The sequence below is a fragment of the Anolis sagrei genome, chromosome 2 (genome assembly GCF_037176765.1).
Source record: "Anolis sagrei isolate rAnoSag1 chromosome 2, rAnoSag1.mat, whole genome shotgun sequence".
Lineage (NCBI taxonomy): Eukaryota > Metazoa > Chordata > Lepidosauria > Squamata > Dactyloidae > Anolis > Anolis sagrei.
This window is the reverse complement of record NC_090022.1, coordinates 206,051,157-206,071,142: the sequence shown is the minus strand read 5'-3', so window position 1 is coordinate 206,071,142 and position 19,986 is coordinate 206,051,157. Positions and strand designations below refer to the sequence as shown.

The following is a 19,986-nucleotide window of genomic DNA, read 5'->3' as shown; positions in this document are numbered from 1 at the left end:
CAGAACTGAATTGCCACAGGATCACTAGATAAAATATAGGAGAAGTCTTCTGCCTCTTTAATAGTTATGTAGAAGACAGAATGTCTGTAGTGTTGGGAGGAATGCAAGGGGTTGCAGCAGTTGATCTCACAATTGTAGTGCTCCCTCTGTTTATCCTGGAAGCCTGTGCACCACTTTTCCTTCCTCCTTGTGCTCTCCTGTTCTATCCTCTTCTCTCCACCCACCAGCATTGCCAAGTGTCCTGTATTTTAAGGAACAGATCCTTATTTCAAGCAAATGTGCTGTGTCCTGTTTTCTTTCTTTTCATGTATTGCATTTCACAGCTTCTAGAAGGCCAACCTTACCAGGTACCCTATGTAACAGGGATGGACAAACTTTTTTGCCTTCAGGCTGCATTGCAGGCCTGGCTGGGAGGGCTGGACCAGGAGTGGGGGGCGACACACACTGGGCAGGGCAGGCCCAGGAGAGGGCGGAGCCAGGAGGAGGCAGGGGAGAGACCGGGTCATCCTCAGGTTGTGCTTCCAGCATAAGGACAGGGCTGCTAGCACCATCCTTATGCTGGGAGGAAGGCGGGACATGTGGCAACTGTCTCGATCCTCCCCACGTCCTCCCCACGATCCTCCTCCCTGATCCTCTGGTTGTCATCTTGGTGTTATGCTGGGAGAAGGGCAAGACAGGCAGTGGCTGAGAGTGCTCCAGAGGGCTCTCTGCCACCATGTGCCTTCCTTGAGCCATCCTCCTGGCATAAGGATGGGGCTGCTTGCTCCATCCTTATGCTGGGAGGAGGAGACGGATGAGACATACAGTGGCTGAGAATGCTCCAGAGGGCTCTCACCTGCTGCTTGCCTTCCTCCCACATCTTTTTGGCATAAGGACATGGTGGGCTGCCGTGTCCTTATGCCAAGAGGACAGGAAAAATTAGGAGGGCCTAAGGTAAGAACCCAAGGGGCCACATACGGCCACCTGGCCTTAGTTTGCCCATGCCTGCTATATACTCACACATTTAGTAAAAAAATCAACACCAAAAATCCTGGATAAACTTACCCAAGGGTCAGTGTAAGTACTGTATCTGAACTCTTATAAAAAAAGAAACCATCTCCTTCTCTGAGCAGAGTGGAGAAAGTCACTCCATTCCAGGAGAAAACACTGACCCCCAAGTACTCCCTCCACCACAACAAACACCTGGCCTTTCTGAATGCCTGGGTAGAAAAATGGCAGTGGTAGCTCAAACCTGTCCTTATAATGAGGCTGATTTATGCACATATGGTAAATAACCCAAATCAATGGCCATTTCTCTTTGCCACATTTTCAGAAAAGGGAAGTGAGATGATTCCCTTCAGTACAGGTGGGTCTTTCAGCTTCTCTTGTCTGAGAACAAGTGAAGAGAACAATTTAGTGGGCATTTGCACCTGAAGCCGAGTCAGCATATGGCGGAAAGGGTAGGAAAACAGTCTTTGCTTACAAGTTTTATTACTGCATCAATTTTCCTTCGGTTTGTCACCAGTAAAACTGTACATTGCTACTTAGCTTTACTTCGGTGTATCTTTGAATCTAGACTGAGAAGTAGTAGATGAGCCCCACCCGGTGTAATATTTCGACACAATTTGATTCTCTGATCATAATGGATTGAGCAAAGGGAGGGGCAAAGCACTCTCTTTCTTCTGACCTTAGCCAAAATTAGCCAACCAACATGAAGGTAGCATGAATAAAGAATAAGTAAAAAATGTTTTCCTTTGAAAAGCCAGCAGTGTAGAAAGGTCTCTTCTTTCCTCTTTTTCAATCTAACACACTCCACAGCATTGTCATGAGAATAAAAATGCTCACCCAGAACTCCTTACAGCAGAGCTACTCCAAGTGGTAGTCTCTGGATTAGTGCACTCAGACACTGGCTGCCAGTTCCTGGCATGTTTACAGGAAATAAAGAAATAACTGTATCCAGTGGACAAAAATGTAATGCCTGTCCCTAATATACAGGCGAAATAAATGCTGGTCCCTGATATAAGATAGCTTGAGGATCTCTCCTCTAGAGGATCAAATGTAACAAGTAAATAAATACAGCATTGTTATAGAAAGGTACATACGCTCTTCACAGAGACGTCCCATCCATCCCTCAGGGCAGGAACACACATTTGGTCGTTCACATACGCCACCATTTTGACACGGGAACCGACAAATAGCTGGGAAAGCGAACAACATCAAGGTAGAACATGAAATAGTTAGATTGAGGATTGGACAAATTAAAAACTTGGAAGGATGCAACTATTCTGCTATAAGACTTTCTTTCTTTCCTTCCTTCCCTCTTTCCTTTCTTCTTTTCTTTCCTTCCTTCCTTCCTTTCTTCTTTTCTTCTTCCCTTCCTCTCCCCCCACCTTTTCTTTTCCTTCCTCTTTCTCCCTGTTCTTCCTTCTCTACCTATTCTTGGAGTACAAGACTCTAATCTATCTATCTGGAGGATTGCTGGGAGTTGCGGTCCAGAGATTGGGATGCTCTCAAAGAAACCCAAGGAGAAGAAAGCTTGCAGCTTGGAAGCCATGCATTTGGATCATCCTCCTCTCCTAAAGGGCTTGGTCTGGGGGATGCTGGGAGCTGTAGTCTGGAATAGAGTGTGGATATGCTTTTGTGTGTTTTTTTGCAAGAGTGAGTCGTTTTGTGCATGTGCTGTAGTGTCTTTTTCCTTATTTTGGCGTTTTAAGTCCCTTCTGTTGTGTTTTTCAGTGTTTTTTAGGAGTGATGGTCACTCAATGGCTTAATAGGTGTATTGTGTCCAAATTTCATGTCAATTCATTCAGTGGTTTTTGACTTATGTTAATCCCACAAATGAACATTAAATGTTTATTTATATAGATAAAATGTATGTGCTGATAAAGATGTTTCAAAATATTCAAAAAAGAACATATTAAAAATCAGTATATTAAAATTATCCTTGGCTATAAGAATAATGTCTGATGAAGTATAGTAATTTATAATGAAGCAGTTACATTTTTATCTTAGCCATGCAATGTATGTATTATGTATATATTTTATTCATATTCCACTTTTTTCTTGAATGGGATTTAAAGCAGTTTCACTTTGAGTTCACCTTGTTAACAAGAGAAGCTGGTTTCAAAGTAGGAACATTAATCCTGGCTCATTTTACCAGATTATTGTAAAGATAATTGGAATAATGTTTGGGAAGAGTTTAGTGTAAATAAGAAAATCTGCTCCATAGTTTAGGCCTTGTATTTGATGACTGAGTCATTTGAGTGCTGGACTAAAACTCAGGTTTCAAATCACTATCCAGCCATTGGAACCCATTGGGGAACACTGATTAAATAACACTCTCTCAACATGAGAGGAAGGTAGTGGCAAACTGCCTTCAAAAAACTCTAGCCAACAAAATATTATGGCAGGATTGCCATAAATCAAAGTCTACTTGAAAGCACATAACAACACTTTCTGAAGCAGGAGCCTTACATTTACACACTATGCTGCCCTCTTCTGGCTGCCGTATTTGACCTATTTCAGTAATTTTCTGTATGCAATATGTTTGTACACAATGGATGTGTATAATCATCATGGATTACTTACTCATTACTTGCTTGTTTTAATATGCTAATAGAGCTATTCAGAAATTAATGATCCATGTCTAATCTTCAAAATAAGATAAGAAGTGTTTTGATGTTTCTCCAGTTTATGGAAAACGTCTGCACAAAACGTGTGTCTTTTCTATTTAGGAAGGAAAATATCAAGCACACGGGATTAGCTGAATGATAAGAAAGGATGCAAAGAGCCTATCTTGGGCTTCTTACTTTAACAGAGTGCCTGACATAATTTTTTTTATTGTTCCAGTATTGGTAAACTCTAATGGTAAAGTGCACTGGTTCCTGGCTGACATGGACAAGGCACCTGATCATTGGCCCTCCTGAAGGAAACAAAGGGGCTTTGGATTTGGTAGATCCAAAAATGCTAGAGGAAGCTGACCACAAAGCCATGCTGGAAGTCCTAGAATTTCCTAGAGAGATATTCTCTCAGGTAAAACAAATAGCATGATTTTATTCCTGGTTTTTCACTTTCACAGGGCCCCTATGCTTCTAAATCTAGTGAATGTAGAAAGATGACGGTACTTCCTCTTCAAAATAAAAGCTGTACTTATAGTATGCATTAATTAATACACTCTTAATTGAGTTAGAACATATTACTCTTGCAGACCAGGGACATTTTAATACTACTGAGGCTAAAGTCTTAAATGATCTATGTGAGTCATTGAAACCAACTGCTTTCATGCTGCTTCTGATGTAGACCCTTCAAAGGTTTAAGCGCTGGAGGTCTTTTGTTAGGCAATCAACCTGCATTATTTATATCGGGCTTCTTTAAAACAAAATCCACAAAAGCCCCAAACAAAAAGCCAAAACATGAATCAGGAGAATACATATCTTTTCTGCGGTTTATGCCTTTGGTCCTTTTTTCATTCATCACATTGGGGCAGCAAGATGAGATTCAGTAATACTTAATATTTGATGGACACAGAATTGTTAAAAATGAAAAATCACTACTGAATATTTTTGTAGTTGCTTAATGTTATTCTTAACCCCAAGGAAAGGAAATAGTCAAGATAAAATGTTCCCAGTGATTTGGAAATCAGTCACCTGCAAAAGCCCCATCTCTAGGAGTTAAAAGAAAACCATGGTGTGTGTAGTTGCTCAAGGGTGCTAAAGACTTCCTTGGCAATAAATGTCAACTCTTTATGTTCCCGGCCCTTTCAGACACCATACTAAAATGCAGTTTAACTTGTGAGCAACAATTATCCAGATGATGCACTTTATTTATTTATTGCCTGGCAAAGTTGGAAACATCTTTGTGAGAGCCGTTCAACCGCAAGATTTTAAAACCGTTTGTTTAGGCTTTGTCAAAGTTGCTTAATGGTTCTGAAAATCAAAATAACTGTGGGAGGCATCCAAAAATAATCCCAAAAAATGGGTAAGTGGTTTCAATTTGGAATTGCTCCTCCCACTATTCCTGCATGGTTCAAAATTAGTTCAAATGTCCAAATTCGTTAAGTTTTTCCAAACTTTAGGTTTTTCCAAACCAAACTTTGCAAGCCTAGTGTTTAGTACCTCTTTAGGGTGTTTAGCATGTTTTAAAGGGGCTTTGGCTCTTGTTTAGGGGTGTTTAGTACATGTTTGGGAGTTTTTAGTACTTGTTTAGGGATGTTCAGCACCTGCTTAAGGGTTTTTGGCTTCTGTTTAGGGGTGTTTGCAGCCTGTTCAGGAGTGTTTAGTGCTGGAAAACCCCTAGGAACTTTTCAAAGGACAAAATGAATGCATTTCAAGAGATGGCTATTAAGAATTATTGTTATATCAAATAGCTACTTACCTTTGCAAGCTGGTGGTAAACTCCAAGTTCCGTTTTCTAAACAAACACTTCTTAGGGAGCCCTCCAGCATATACCCACTGTAGCATGAGAATGTTACCATATCTCCATATTGAAAAAACGTTCCACGGATCAATGCATTTTCTACATGAGCAGGTGGCCCGCAAGATATCTCTAGACAGAAACAATAACAGAACGGTTATTGAATTATAAACTCCTTCACAACTTCAGAGGGGAAACATTTATTATTATTATTATTATTATTATTGTTATTATTATTATTGCCTCGCTTTTTATCTCCACAAGGTTTTCCACTCCCATTTTAGTGGATTTTCCATATAAACTCAGATGTCTGGGATTCTGTATACAGAAAGCAGGGGTTGATGGTGCCTGGATTGATCCTGGCTCTGAGGAAAGTGGAGAATAGTAGTCCAGGTGTCAGTCTTAACACCTAATAACAGACAAATCAACTATCATTTCATTTGCATAATAAACCAAATTGAAACCTGAGTTCACAGACAGATGGCTGGATATTCTTTCAAGCCTTGCCTACCATGGATTATCACTGATACCTATTGTTATGATAATCAAATCTTTTATGTGCTTATATGTTTATAAATATGTATCAGTTTACACAATCTCCTTACTTGGTTTAATTAGCTTTAGATTGTAGCTTCAGTGGAAAAAAGGCAGTATACATTTTCAACAGAAACAAAAATGAAAGCCAGTTTTATTTACTATACTTACTTTCACATTTAGCTCTAGTTGGAGTCCAAGCCTCATCAGGATTACAGGTAATGACAGATGGTCCCCGAAGCTGATATCCTTCTCTGCACTTGATAAATACTTTCTGCCCGACATAAAAAGTTGCTTCTGACAGAAGAGCATTTTCTGGGATTATAAAAGGCACAGGGCATGGATTTGCTGTTTAAGACCATGAAAGAGGGAGAAATTAGATTTTAAAGAGATAGCCTTTCACTTACTTAAATTAACTACCAGAGAAAATCAGGCTATTTATTATTTATTATACCCCATCTTTCAGGTACATAAAACTTACACTACACAGTATGACCTCCCTGCCTCTAGGGAAAAAGAGAAAAACTCCTACATTGCGCCTGTCATTTCTGCAGTTATCCATTTATTTACTCAGAATGCACGCGCACACACAACACACACACACACACACACTCACACACCCATTCAATGGGGATTCAAGAGCAATTTACAAAAAAACATGAATAAAATACAACTTGCTAATAAAGCATTGAAACACATTCATAAACTCGAGAAAATAAAACAATTTGGAGCCTGGCTATGGAAATGATTGCCTCTTGTGCCATGAACATGCCCGAATATGGTCTTCTTTCATTTGCAGAGGACCAAATGATGATTCTGTGGATTCTGTAGGACACGGATTTCTCCAGTGTTGTCTCCAAACTTTGGGATGCAGTTGTGAACATTCCCAATGCCTTCAGGAAGAGTTTGAAAAAGTATCTCTTCAAATTGATTTTTGTTTGCAATGCTTTATTGTTATTGTTGATTTAAATAGCTTGAATTATGTGATGTTTTCAATGGTTTGATTTTCTACCTGTTTTCATTTGTGTGTGTGTGTTTTAAACTATTTTCATATATTTTAGATCAGAAAAGCAAAACAGAAATGTAATAAATAAATCCACAGATACATATATAAATACAAGACTAGGTCTATTTCATGATCCTGGGTCCTGAACAATAGAGAGATTGAAAGGTAAGCACCAGATGTTTTAATCATGCTTGGCTTGGAAATGGACTTGAAACTAGTTATTTCACTATCAGTGAGAGATGTCCATAATTGGTAAAACTGAAAAATGGGGAAAAACCACCTTTCCCATAACTGCTTTTAAACTTAAAAGACATTGGAAGATCTGATATAGTTCTGGCACATCATGTGCTGCCTAACATTCAGAATCTCTGCTGCCCTCTTCGGTTCAATGTGGATAATTACAGAATGGATTGAATATTGTGTGCCTTGCTAAGAAAACCTCTGAAGTGGGGTTTTCTTAACAAGATTTGCCTTCCTCTGAGGCTGAGAGAGTATAACTTGCCCAAGGTCACCTAGTGAGTTTATATGGCTGAGCAGGAACTGGAATCCTAGCTCCAGAATCACAGTCCAACACTCAAGTCATTTCACCACACTGGCTCTTTCTCTATTAATTCGTACTGGAATTGAAGACATAAAAAAACCCATTTATTATTGTTACGTTGGCTTCAATATAGTGTCTCTATGAATGAGAAAGCCCCAAACACCTAGTCATTTACAGTCTTGCAAAGATCTTGCAAACCTTCAGCTTCTTTGATTGAGTCTTTTCATTTGTAGCGTAGTATTCCTCTTTGCCTATTGCTTTCAAATTAATAAAGAATTACCACTTTTTCTAATGAGTTGTGTACATTGTAGGATTAATACAGTGACTTGGGGTTTTATGATGTCTTTAGTTTTCTCTGCCTAAAAGTGCTGGTGCCTCACCAAACTACAAATCACAGGATGTAATAGTATTGAGTCATAGCAGTTAAAGCGGTGTCAAATTGCATTAATTTCACAGCATGTATGCACCCATAATCTCATGATATGGTCAAATGCTATTAACCCCAATTTCATTATTTTGGCATCAGGAGAAGTTAGGGCTTGCTTGTTTTGATTTGCTGAAGGACCCTTATATTTGTCTTCTTGGCTTATCTAAAATGCCCATAAGAAACAAATGGTTATCATGTAAAGCTTATGCTTACATTGATGCACAAAATGAATGGAAATAAATGCAAACAGAAACATAATCTATTGGTCTATTAGTGGCTTCTGTAAATTAAAATGTGCTAATTTTCTTTAATGGTACTGCATTACATGAGAATATATATAAGATATCCCAAGTTTCTTCTCTTATTTAAGCTACATAAATGAGGATAAAGTTCAGCAAAGAAAATAGGTTCATTCTGGATTAGAAGTACTTTCTGAAAAGGCAGAAACCAAGTTTCAAATAAACCGGGTTTTCACTATTATCACAAAGGAACATACGTTTGCATAGAGGTATTGGATGGCTCCATGTTCCAGCTTCTGTGCACTCTGCAATAGGTTCTCCTTCCAAGGTGTAACCTCTGTTGCAGTAATATGCAGCCCTGCTGCCCACAGTATTGTTTTCATAGAGGGCATTCCCGTTCTCAATGAATTCTGGATCTTCACATCTGGTTTCTAAAAATTAGGCAGCTTAATTAATACAGTTCTTTCCCAATATACCGTTTAACTACATACTAGAAGAATAACAATATAGAGAGTGAGTTGCAGACACTCTATCTGTCAGGACTCTCCCAAAATCCATTCAGATCTCTGTAGATATGGATTTCTGTAGAGATTCTACAGAATTTGGACAGAATTTTACCCATACCTTTGGGTAATGCAAGGCAAGGTTGCTTTATGGCAGCCTTTCCCCAGGTTACTTTAGATCAGCCCCATGAAGTGTTTGGTCACTAAAAAGGCTGATCTGCATCCACACCAACTTAAGTGTAGATGTGGCCTCAGAGAACTAGATCTCTATTGATTACATAGATAAGAACCTAAACTAATACACCACAGTCACAGAAGATAATCTAATAGTCACCTTCACAGGATGGAAGCGGCTTGCTCCAGGATCCGTTGGCTAAGCAGGTGATGTTTTCAGGTCCAAGGAGATGATATCCAAAATTACATATAAAAGAAATGTTGCTTCTATATGTGCTTTCTATGAAGACTGAGTAGGCATTTTCTATGGTTGGTGGTGATTCACATCTTATGCCTAGAAGAGGAAAGAATCAGTCAATTTATTCATGTTAATATAGTGTCCCTTTTAATTAATAGTATTCTATGCCTTACAACAGCAAAAGAGTAGCATAACAAGGATGAAGAATTGAAATGTGATTTGACTTGGAGCATTTGTTTGGAAAGGTCTGTCTGTCTGTTTGTCTATCCTATCCTGTGCTATCCTTCCATTCATCCATCTATCTATCCATCCATCCATTTGCTGGCAAAGGTATGATAGCTGGGACCCTATGCTAGTTGTGGAACGCGGATTAGAATTAATGAAGATAACACATGCGTGAAACAGCAGAGCGAGTGAGGGACACAGCTGCGACAAGATAGCAGTGAAGTAATTTAACTCAGGAGGGGCAGGATAAGGGTGAGGTAATGTAACAGTATTTTCCCCCTTCTTTTTATCCTTCCTTCCATTTGTCATCTTTCTCCCCTCCTTATTATCCTTCCTTCCACTGCAACGACTCTGCCGCAGCTGCATCACTCACTCGGTGCACTCACTCGCGCACATGTTCCCCTAATTCAGACCCATGCTGCGCAAGCAGCATAGCGTAGGGTCCCAGCTATCATACTATTGCCCATTTGTCCATCTTTCATGGCCAGCAGCCATTGACAGCAATATTCTCTGTTCAGTGCCCTTCTAAAGCCATACAAGTTAGTGACCATCACTATATGCCCATTTTATTTGTTCTGAAATGTTCACCATTTAGCTTAATCAAACAGAATTCCCCAGGATAACCGTGTCCCTCCCTTCTTGCTCTATGGGATCAGCATAATGCTTTTTGAGTAGTAGCACTAGGAATTTTATTTCTAGAAATTCAGTATACCGTTTCTACCATGTTACACTACTGCCAGCATAATGTTACTGAGTGACAGCCACTGAGCAAGAGGGCTGTATGTTATCGTGGAGGACTCTTCTACACTCCTGAACATACTGCTTGATGCTTTGTCAATATATACTGATCTTTACTTACTCACACACGTAGGAGCTGAGGGGCTCCACTTCTTGTTAACATGGCAGATCCTTCGAGTTGGCCCCTGTAGTTCAAATCCTTGATCACAACTGTAAAGAACTTCATCTCCAAAGAAGAAATCTTTGCCAATAACAGATCCATTATTTATGGGCTCAGGGCTCCCACATGATATTTCTGAATATGGACACAAAAGTTAATGTTTTATTTGAATGTCTTTACAGAAACACATGTTTTACTATCTTAAACTCACCCACTTTTTCTTCTTTCCAGGCAGGACTATGATGGTGGTTGATCTGTATCAATGGATTTGCTAATAATAAATTACTGGAAGCACAAGTAAGCTAAATTTTGAACTGGGGGAGGCCAGTGGTTAGTGAAAGGGATTCAATAATGCCATTGTGTAATGCAGGGATCCTCAAACTAAGGCCCGGGGGCCGGATATGGCCCTCCAAGGTCATTTACCCGGCCCTCACTCAGGGTCAACCTAAGTCTGAAATGACTTGAAAGCACACAATAACAACAACAATCTTATCTCATCAGCCAAAAGCAGACCCAAACTTCCCATTGAAATACTAATAAGTTTATATTTGTTAAAATTGTTCTTCATTTTAATTATTGTATTGTTATTAAGTGTTTTTTGCACTACAAATAAGATATGTGCAGTGTGCATAGGATTTCATTCATTTTTTTCAAATTATAATCTACCCTTCCAACAGTTTTAGGGACTGTGACCTGGCCCTCTGTTTAAAAAGTTTGAGGATGGAATCATTTTAGGATGCTTTAAGATCCTGGGGGTTCACCCATGACTGAGGCATGGTGTGAAAGAGAAAGTAAAACATATACATGTTAATAGTCACAAGGTAATACATCGCTTGGAGGACCATAGTGATTCTTGAACAGAAATGTTGAAAGACAAATCACCCTGGGTGCAGCTTTGCCTTTTCCACTTAAGAGGCTTGGCAATCTTATGGACAATATAGATAACAAGTTGAGCTTCATGTGTGCCTTTTGTCCCTTACAATTCCGGCAAAATTTCATCATATAGATGTCTCCCCTAACATTACATTATTTTTGAATAATATTTGAATGCATCTCCAGTCAAAATCAACGCACTCCCATTTTTCTTCTTTTAAAAAGCCATATTCAAGCAGAGCTTGACATGTAATTAATACATAGCTTACTTTTGCACACTGGTGTTGCTCCACTCCACAGTTTATCTGCTTGACAGGTACGTTCTGCATCACCCTATCATGCAAGAGAAGGATTCAGAAAATAGCATGAAATATCCATCTTTTTGTCATATTCTAATATTGTTTGAAAAGCCAAAGAAATCAGAAGTACTTTAATTTCTCCCCATTTTAATAGGAGCATGAAATCACATCTGGCAAATGGAATTTTAATTTTTCACTCAGTGTTTGCCCATTTTGTACTATTAATGTGGTTTGATTCCACTTTAACTGTCATGGCTCAATGATATGGAATCATGGAAGTTGTAGCTTTACAAACTCATTAAGCTACAGCTTCCAGGATTCCATAGCATTGGGCCATGGCAGTTAAAGTGGTGTCAAACGTCATTAAGTCTACAGTGTAGATGCCACCCTTTATAATTTGTAATTTATAATTTTGATTATAAAATATTATGATGCTATATTTAATAATATATCTGTGTAAGTTGTCTGTCTTGTCACTGTATGATGGTATTGAATGTTTGACGTATATGTGTTCTGTGATCCGTTCTGAGTTCCCTTCAGGGTAAGAAGGGCGGAATATAAAATACTGTAAATAATAAATAAATAAATGAATGAATAAATAACACATAAATGTGATTTGACTCCTTGTTGCCTGCCTCTTAACAAGCAGTAGAGATATGGCACTTCAATAGGCTTGTAGACTGTTAGAAAAATAATTGTGCTGTCCAGCTCTGTTTTACATTTTTAGCATTTATTTTTCAAAACTATATTGTATTTGTATATATATTGTTAGTTCCCTGGATGATATCTGGAAAGGAAGACTGGCTACAAATATTAATATAGGCATCTGCATGTAAGTAAATAACAGTATAAGATGTAAAACTAAAATTAACAATGTTTGAAACACATTCCATATATGGCAGATATTGATATTGACCTCTTACTATGCAATTTTCCTGCCTCTTTTATGGAATGTTACTAAGAGACTCTCCTCAGGCCCGTAGCCAGGATTTCGATTCGGGGGGGGGGGGGCTAATTTTGTTTCAGGGGGGGGGGGGGCTGAGCCTGAGTGAAAGACGGTCTACCCTAGCAAACCTTTTATATCGTTACCCCAATACTCTCATGCATATGGGATAGATTGAGTATGGTGATCAGATCATGATATGAATAAACATAACAGTTTAAATAATGCACCAGTAAGGCCTTTTCGCGAACCACCATGAGAATTTCGGGGGGGGGGGGGGGGGGGGGCTGAAGCCCCTCAAGCCCCCCCCCCCCCGGCTACATGCCTGACTCTCCTATTATTTCCTGCACTTAAGCTGGTTTTTTTCTCTTTTCATAAACATTTATTAAAGGCAAAATATGGAATATCACCACATTTCATTTTCAGTACACCTGACAATGTTATTTTCAGAGAAAAATAACGTCACATTTTTAATTGTTCACCAGGATTCCCAACTTGATCCCTCAGTAACACATTTATGCGTTTATCAGTTGTGCAACTGGCACTTTGTCTCTATTAATGACTGAACCATATATGATTTTAACTATGAATCAATGCAGGCAGTCTCCAAGTTTCGAACAAGATAGATTCTGTAAATTTGTTCTTAAACTGAATCTGTATGTAAGTCAGAACAGGTAAATTGACTCCAGTCAAAAATATCTAAAATAAATAAATAATGGCACACGCATGTATTTATTACTTCTTTCCAATATACAAAAGGCTGGACCCTACTTGCATTTTAATGAGACAAGCAGCAATTAAGACAAGCATACATCCCTTCATGTATGACATATTTGCACAGAAGAAGCCATATTAAGAAAGTGTGATGCACATAAGGGATCTGAACAAATTTAATTCCAATCTAGTATGTTATCTATTGCTGATCAGCACACTATAAAGCTGGTATCATTGACTTACATCCAATTCATAACCAGAGCTGCATTTATAAAGAACTGTATCTCTGTAATTGTATTTGTTGCCAACTACAATCCCATCTTCTGGAAATTCAGGTTCTCCACAGGACACAGGTGTACAGATATCACTTGAAAACAATGGTATCCAGTTGCCATCATTCTAAAAAGAAGAGAAAGCATATTCAAGGTTTGCTAGTGGCATGAAAAGAATAAAACAGAATTGCAAATAGCAAATACAATATAAAACCTATCAGATTCTGATTCCTTGATATGTATGCAAGACCTGTATATCTACAGTGAGATTTTTATTTCTCTTTTCCAAACTAATTGAACATTGTGTTGTTGAAGGCTTTCATGGCTGGAATCACTGGGTTGCTGTGAGTTTTCCGGGCTGTATGGCCATGGTCCAGAAGCATTCTCTCTTGACATTTTGCCCACAGCTATGGCAGGCATGCTCAGAGGTTGAGAGGTCTATTGGAAACTAGGCAAGTTAGGTTTATATATCTGTGGATTGTCCAGAGTGGGAGAAAGAACTCTTTGCTTGGGGCAAGAGTGAATGTTGCAATTGGACACCTTGATTAGCATGGAATGGAGTTGCAGCTTCAAAGCCTGGCTGCTCCTGCCTGAGGGAATCCTTTGTTGAAGTGTTAGCTGGCCCTGATTGATTCTTGTCTCCAATTCCCTTGCTTTTTGAGTGTTGCTCTTTATTTACTGTTTATTACTGAACATTACATTAGAAATAATTTCGAGAGAAGACTGTAGTATGGTGCAATATCTCAGCTAGAGATTCCCTACAATCACTGTGGGTGTGAATACAGACTGTCCTTGAAGCCACTGACTTTTTTTTTTGTTTTTTTAAGAGAGAGTGATCTTCTATATGAATGGAGAGATACACGTATGAAGATATGAATATTTTGCCATGCACACACACAGAAGGCAAGAGGAAGTACTGTACAATGAACTTGGGATTTTATACTGTTGTTGCAGTGTGGGCAACACATTCTCAGCTCAGAGGAAGGCAAGGGCAAACCAATCAGAACAAAATCTGCCAAGAAAAACCCGTGACAGGTTCACCTTTGGTTCTTATAAGTCAGAAATTATTTGACTGAACACAGCAACAATTACTGACAATTACTTTTAGAACTATCTATTTACCTGGCATGTTGAGGTTCTTGCCCCAGTTAAAAGAAAGCCTTCTGGGCATGATAAGGTAATGCTCGTGTTCACAGTGAATTCAGCTCCAGAGATAATTATATTGTTTATATTTACTGGGAGGGGGCATTTTTGGGGGCAACAAGAAATTGTATCAAGAGACCAATGTCCATCTTCCTGACAGGTACATGTATCCATTTCTGTCTCCATCACATAACCTTCCAGACATCTGAAACACACAAAACACACTTTTGTCATTAACAATAGGGCCAATTCAGAAAATCAGAAATCAAAATCCTCTCCAATTAATATTTTCTACATACACACACGCACACAATCAGAACCAGTGTACTCCTCCTCCTATGCATAACCTTGAATTCTGTTTTTTGGTAAAGATGGTGGTGATGATGATAATTACAATGATAAAATTCTGCATCCTCAGTGAGTATACCCCACTCTGTTACTCTTTCTGACAAATATGTAAAGAATATTCAAAAACCCTTCAGTATTAGATACAAACATAGAAACTATTCTTACCTGTACTGGACTTTGCTCCCATAGACTTGCGAATCTCCCAAAGCAACTGCATGAGGTACAGAAGGAGGTGGACCACAGGTCAGTAAAATACAGCTTGGATATGGCTTACTCCAGACTCCATTTTCTGTACAAGTAAGTTCTGAGCTCCCTTGCATCACATAGCCAATCTCACAATTATAAAGTATGCCATTCTGATCCACAGAGCTGCTCCCGTTGATGAAAGCATTGAGGATTGTTGGTGGAGGGCCACATGATATCAGTCCACAGTATGGGAAGCCAGAGCTCCATCTGCCTGCAGCTTCACAGGTGATTTCTGAAGGACCCAGCAGTTTGTAACCTTCTAGACACTCAAACCCAACTCTCTTGCCACAGCCAAAACTGTTACCTTTAATTACTCCATTCTGAATTGTTGGCACAGGACATTCACAAGGCAGGCAAGAGGAGGGCTTTCCACTCCATAAGCCATTTGACATACACCGCCTCACTGGATTTCCATGTAATTCATAACCAGGAAAGCAGAGATACTCTATATATTCCCCATAACTGAAGACTGAACCATTTAGGAAACCATGAGCAATGTCCTCAGGAGGCCCACAGTTGATGGGCTCACAGAACGGAGCCTCTTTATCCCAGAAACCATTTGCTTGACAGATAAGTGAGGATGCACCTTGGATCACATAACCTTCATCACACTGATATACAATACTCTTCCCAAAGCCAAATTCTGATCCACTGATTTCCCCATGAAGAAGTTTCAGTGGCACAGGGCACTGGATCGCTCTACACACTGGAGGGTTCCCACTCCAAGTTCCATTTGCAAGGCAGACTCTCTTTTGGTCACCTTCCAGCAGGAAACCTTCCCCACAGCTGTACTCAACATATTTTTGGAATGTATATTCCTCTCCAGTCACTTGGCCATTTTCTAAATTGGGGGCTTGGCCACAGGAAATAGGAATGCAGATGGGTTCATTTCCATCCCATTTTTTGTCAGCTTGGCATGTTCTCTTCCCTGAACCATTTAACTGAAACCCAGGATTACAATTGTATTGGATTACACTCCCATAAGTGTAAGCCTCCCCTTTTACTATGCCATTCATGGGTTCGCTTGGCACTGTGCATGACACTATCTCACAGATTGGTGCTGCATCACTCCATTGCCTACTAGATGTACAAAATCGTGTTTCTGAGCCAATTAGCTTGTATCCTGGTTTACAAGTATATTTCACTGTACTACCAAGAGTTTTTTCTGTAAAATGTACAAAGCCATTTTGTGGAGGCAACAGAAATTCACACTCAATGGAACTGCAGACTGGAGCACTACCATTCCACATGCCATCCTCTTGACAGGACAGCACAGAATTTCCTAAGAGTTCATAGCCAAGAAAGCAACTATACATTATTGTAGCCCCATATAAATAGCCCGAGAGTGGCAATGTATTAATGGCCCTTGAAGAACTTTGCATGTCTTTTTGGTTCTCAAGTATTAGAGAGAAAATAGGTGGGTTGGCAGTATGGGATCCCTCTTGCAATATTCCTTCCTGACCATAAGGTTTTTCTTCATTGCTAATTGTTATATATCCCCCAAAATCTATATGTGGCGGAAGTCCACAGTCTGTTGGAAGGCAAACTGGACTAACACTAGACCACCCTGATTCCTCACAGGTCTGCATGGCAAGGCCAGAGAGCTGGAATCCTGGAATACAGCTGTATATCACCATTGCGCCATAGCTGTAATCTGCTCCTTCCACAAAGCCATTCTCAATAGGCTGTGGGGGATCACAAGTGATAGGTCTACAAGAAGGAACTTCGGCATCCCATTCTCTTGATTCCAAGCACCTCAGAACACTTTGCCCTTCCAGTTGGAATCCTCTTTCACACGAATAGGTAACTGTTTGCCTGTAGTGCAGGTCAGTGTATGAATATCGACCATTCTGTATTTCCTTGGGTTTGGAGCACTCAATAGGTTTGCAAGTGGGCTTTCCCCCAAGCCAGTGGCCATCCTCTCCACAAAGAACTGTCATGTTTCCCATTAGTTCAAAGCCTGGTTTACAGTTATATAGTGCAGTGCTGAGGTAAGTTAGGCCTTGCACATCTACAATGCCGTTCTGAATTTCCTCTGGTTGTGGACACTCTACTGGAATGCACTCTGGCAGTGGGAAGCTCCACGTACCATCTTCTTGGCAACTGATGATGGAAACCCCTTTCAGCAAAAACCCATCCATGCAGGTGTATGTCACTGTGCTACCAAAATGAAGAGTAGATACCACAGAATCCCCAAAAGGAATATAAGGAGGTCTATGGCACAGTACCAATTGGCAGTATGGGAAAGAATCATTCCACTGTTGTGATGATAGGCATTTCAGCATAGAGGCACCATGCAAAATGAAGCCCTCTTTGCACGAAAACTGCACCACACCCACTTGATCAGCAATTTCTTTCAGAACAAGCTGATTCTCAATTAGTGGTGGTTCTGGACACTTTGTTGGGACACATTTGGGATTTTGCTTTTTGTTCCATGTCCCTGTCTTCTGACAGACCCAAGATGCATCTCCTATGAGCTCATAGCCTTCATCACAAACAAAAGTGACCTTAGCTCCCACCTCAAAACCTTTCCCCTTTCTGAATCCATGCTGGAGAGGAGGTGGCTCCCCACAAGTGAGGAGCACACAGGAAGGAGGTGCTTCACTATTCCATTGACGGTTGGCTTGGCAAAATAAGAGTGGACTTCCAATCAGCTGGTAACCTGGATTGCACTGATATCTCACTTCACTTCCAAAGGAATGTCCCGTTATGTTCTGAAAAATGGATCAGAGTAGCAAATGTTATGGATCTGATATCATAAAGGTAACGAACATAGCACTGCCTTGTGACAGTTTAAGAAGATAAAAAATCTGGTTTCAAAAACTGCAGTTTAACATTTAAAGAATTTACAGGAAAAAAATTCAGGTTCTCTCTATGTAGTTTTGGAATTCGACTGGAATGATGATATGGCTATTAATACTGTGTTTTTACTGTTTTTATTGTTTTATTGCTTGTAATGAATTTTCTATTTATTGTTTAATTGTTATTATATTGCTTTGTTATATGTAGTGGCATTGAATTGCTGCCAAATGTAAGCCGTCCTGAGTCCCATTGAGAAGGAACGGGGTAGAAATACCGGAAATAATAATAATAATAATAATAATAATTTAAGATATGACAGCTCACTTGTCACTTTTATAAAATCAGGGTAACAGAAAAAATGAAGTCAAAATACTGAAATACATAATTATGAAACATGCAGATTTACAGTGGTGTATATTTGTATCTGGCCCAGCTTACTTGTCCGAACGCATCCACCTCTATGTTCCACCTCGAAACCTAAGAACATCTGGGGAGGCCCTGTTCTCGCTCCCGTCAACAGCAAAAATGTGCCTGGCGGGGATGAGAGACAGGGCCTTCTCGGTGGTGGCTCCCTGCCTATGGAGCACACTCCCAACTGAAGTAAGATCGGCCACTTCCCTCCTGGCTTTTCGAAAGAAATTAAAGGCATGGTTTTGGGACTAGGTTTTTTGACAATAGATGAAAGCAGCACCTTAAAGGGACTTGACTGGAACAACGATATGGCTGACGAGGCTGTTTTACTGTTTTAATGATGGCTTATGTATTGTTTAATTATGTTTTATGTTCAATTGTGGTTTTATTATTGTAATTGTTATGTAGTGGCCTCGTAACAGGGGTGAATTGTAAGTTGTCCTGAGTCCCCCTTCGGGGGTTGAGAAGTGACAGGATAGAAATATGGGAAATAAATAAATACGGAAAATATTTGTAAGTGCATGTGTGTATGTAAGAACAATACCAGTTTCCTCTCTCAACATCTTTATGGCTAGTGAATGAAAAAAGTGGTTTTTAGGTATCATTTGACACTATTGCAAATTTGGTTTGTGTGTGTTTTTCTCAAAAATGCTAATATTAGTGGATGAAACTGTACATATCTAATTTTGAAATATCTGATACTGACAGTAAATTCTTTCCATAACTACATTACCTGGTCTGTTACACCCTTTCACTTTCATTTGAAAAAAAAAAGATTACACTATTTATTCTACATTAAAACATTTTTCAAGTTTATTTTCCCAGACTTAAATATTCTGAACGGTAAACTGCACAAATATAATTAATGTTTCATGCTTTCAAGAACTTAGCAATACCTCAATAACTCCATTTGGAAGTTTCATTGGCTCTCCGCAGGACACCGGATGACAAGTAGGTACTGTGCTGCTCCAGGTTCCTGTTGCTTCACATGTCCTCTTCTTCTCTCCTTTGATATAGTATCCCCTAGTGCAGCTGTAAGCCACGACTGCACCAAAACTATAATTTGAGCCAATTGCATAACCATTTTTTATGCTTGGGGGGTCTCCACAGCGAACAGGAATGCACTGGATAGTCAGTGGGGATGGGTTCCACTGCCCTCCTCGAACACATTCAATCTTAGCAGAGGTGTTTAAGACAAAACCCTCCATGCACTTGAAGCTCACAATTGACCCAGCAGAAAACTTGGCCTTGTTCGAGGATTCCAAAATGCTGTATGATACAGAGAGTGGTCTCTCACAGAAGTCAGCTATACACTCAGGAACATCTTTGCCGGCAGGGGGAACCCACTTCCCTTGGGCATTACAAAGTAACTGGGCATTGCCAGCTAAGCTGTATCCATCAGAGCAGTAGTAGATAGCTTCATCACCAAACAGCCGGTGACCACTCTCTGGAGAAGCATGTTCCACCGGTGGTGGTTCATCGCATGAAACAGCCACACACTGTTGGTGATGAAGGTCCCATTGACCATTTGCCAGACATTCAACAGTCTCTGGACCAATTAATGTATAGCTGTAGATAGGGAAAAAATACCAGCATTACATTCCTAAGGGAATTTCCAGATAATCTCTATTATCTTATAGATGATCTTTGAAATTCAAAATATTGGAGATTTTGGTAACTTTAAATACTTCCTCCCCTTCCTCATTAAAAGACTTGCACAGGATAAATGCAGTATATTAGTGCAGTTTAACGGCTACCT

At 39.7% G+C, this 19,986-nt stretch overlaps 1 protein-coding gene across 2 annotated transcripts in view; it reads right to left on the bottom strand.

Annotated features, from left to right (window-relative positions):
• Positions 1–19,986, bottom strand: part of SVEP1 (sushi, von Willebrand factor type A, EGF and pentraxin domain containing 1) — a 127,122-nt gene that overhangs the window by 9,662 nt on the left and 97,474 nt on the right. For both annotated transcript variants that reach the window (XM_067464352.1, XM_060762511.2), the window contains exons 37-47: positions 19,124–19,796; positions 14,934–17,728; positions 14,400–14,625; positions 13,249–13,404; positions 11,319–11,382; positions 10,138–10,311; positions 8,976–9,149; positions 8,396–8,569; positions 6,097–6,273; positions 5,353–5,523; positions 2,082–2,177 (exon numbers count right to left, since the gene is read on the bottom strand). In XM_067464352.1, the coding sequence (XP_067320453.1) occupies positions 2,082–2,177; positions 5,353–5,523; positions 6,097–6,273; positions 8,396–8,569; positions 8,976–9,149; positions 10,138–10,311; positions 11,319–11,382; positions 13,249–13,404; positions 14,400–14,625; positions 14,934–17,728; positions 19,124–19,796 (4,880 nt within the window). The remainder of the gene's footprint in view (positions 1–2,081; positions 2,178–5,352; positions 5,524–6,096; positions 6,274–8,395; positions 8,570–8,975; positions 9,150–10,137; positions 10,312–11,318; positions 11,383–13,248; positions 13,405–14,399; positions 14,626–14,933; positions 17,729–19,123; positions 19,797–19,986) is intronic.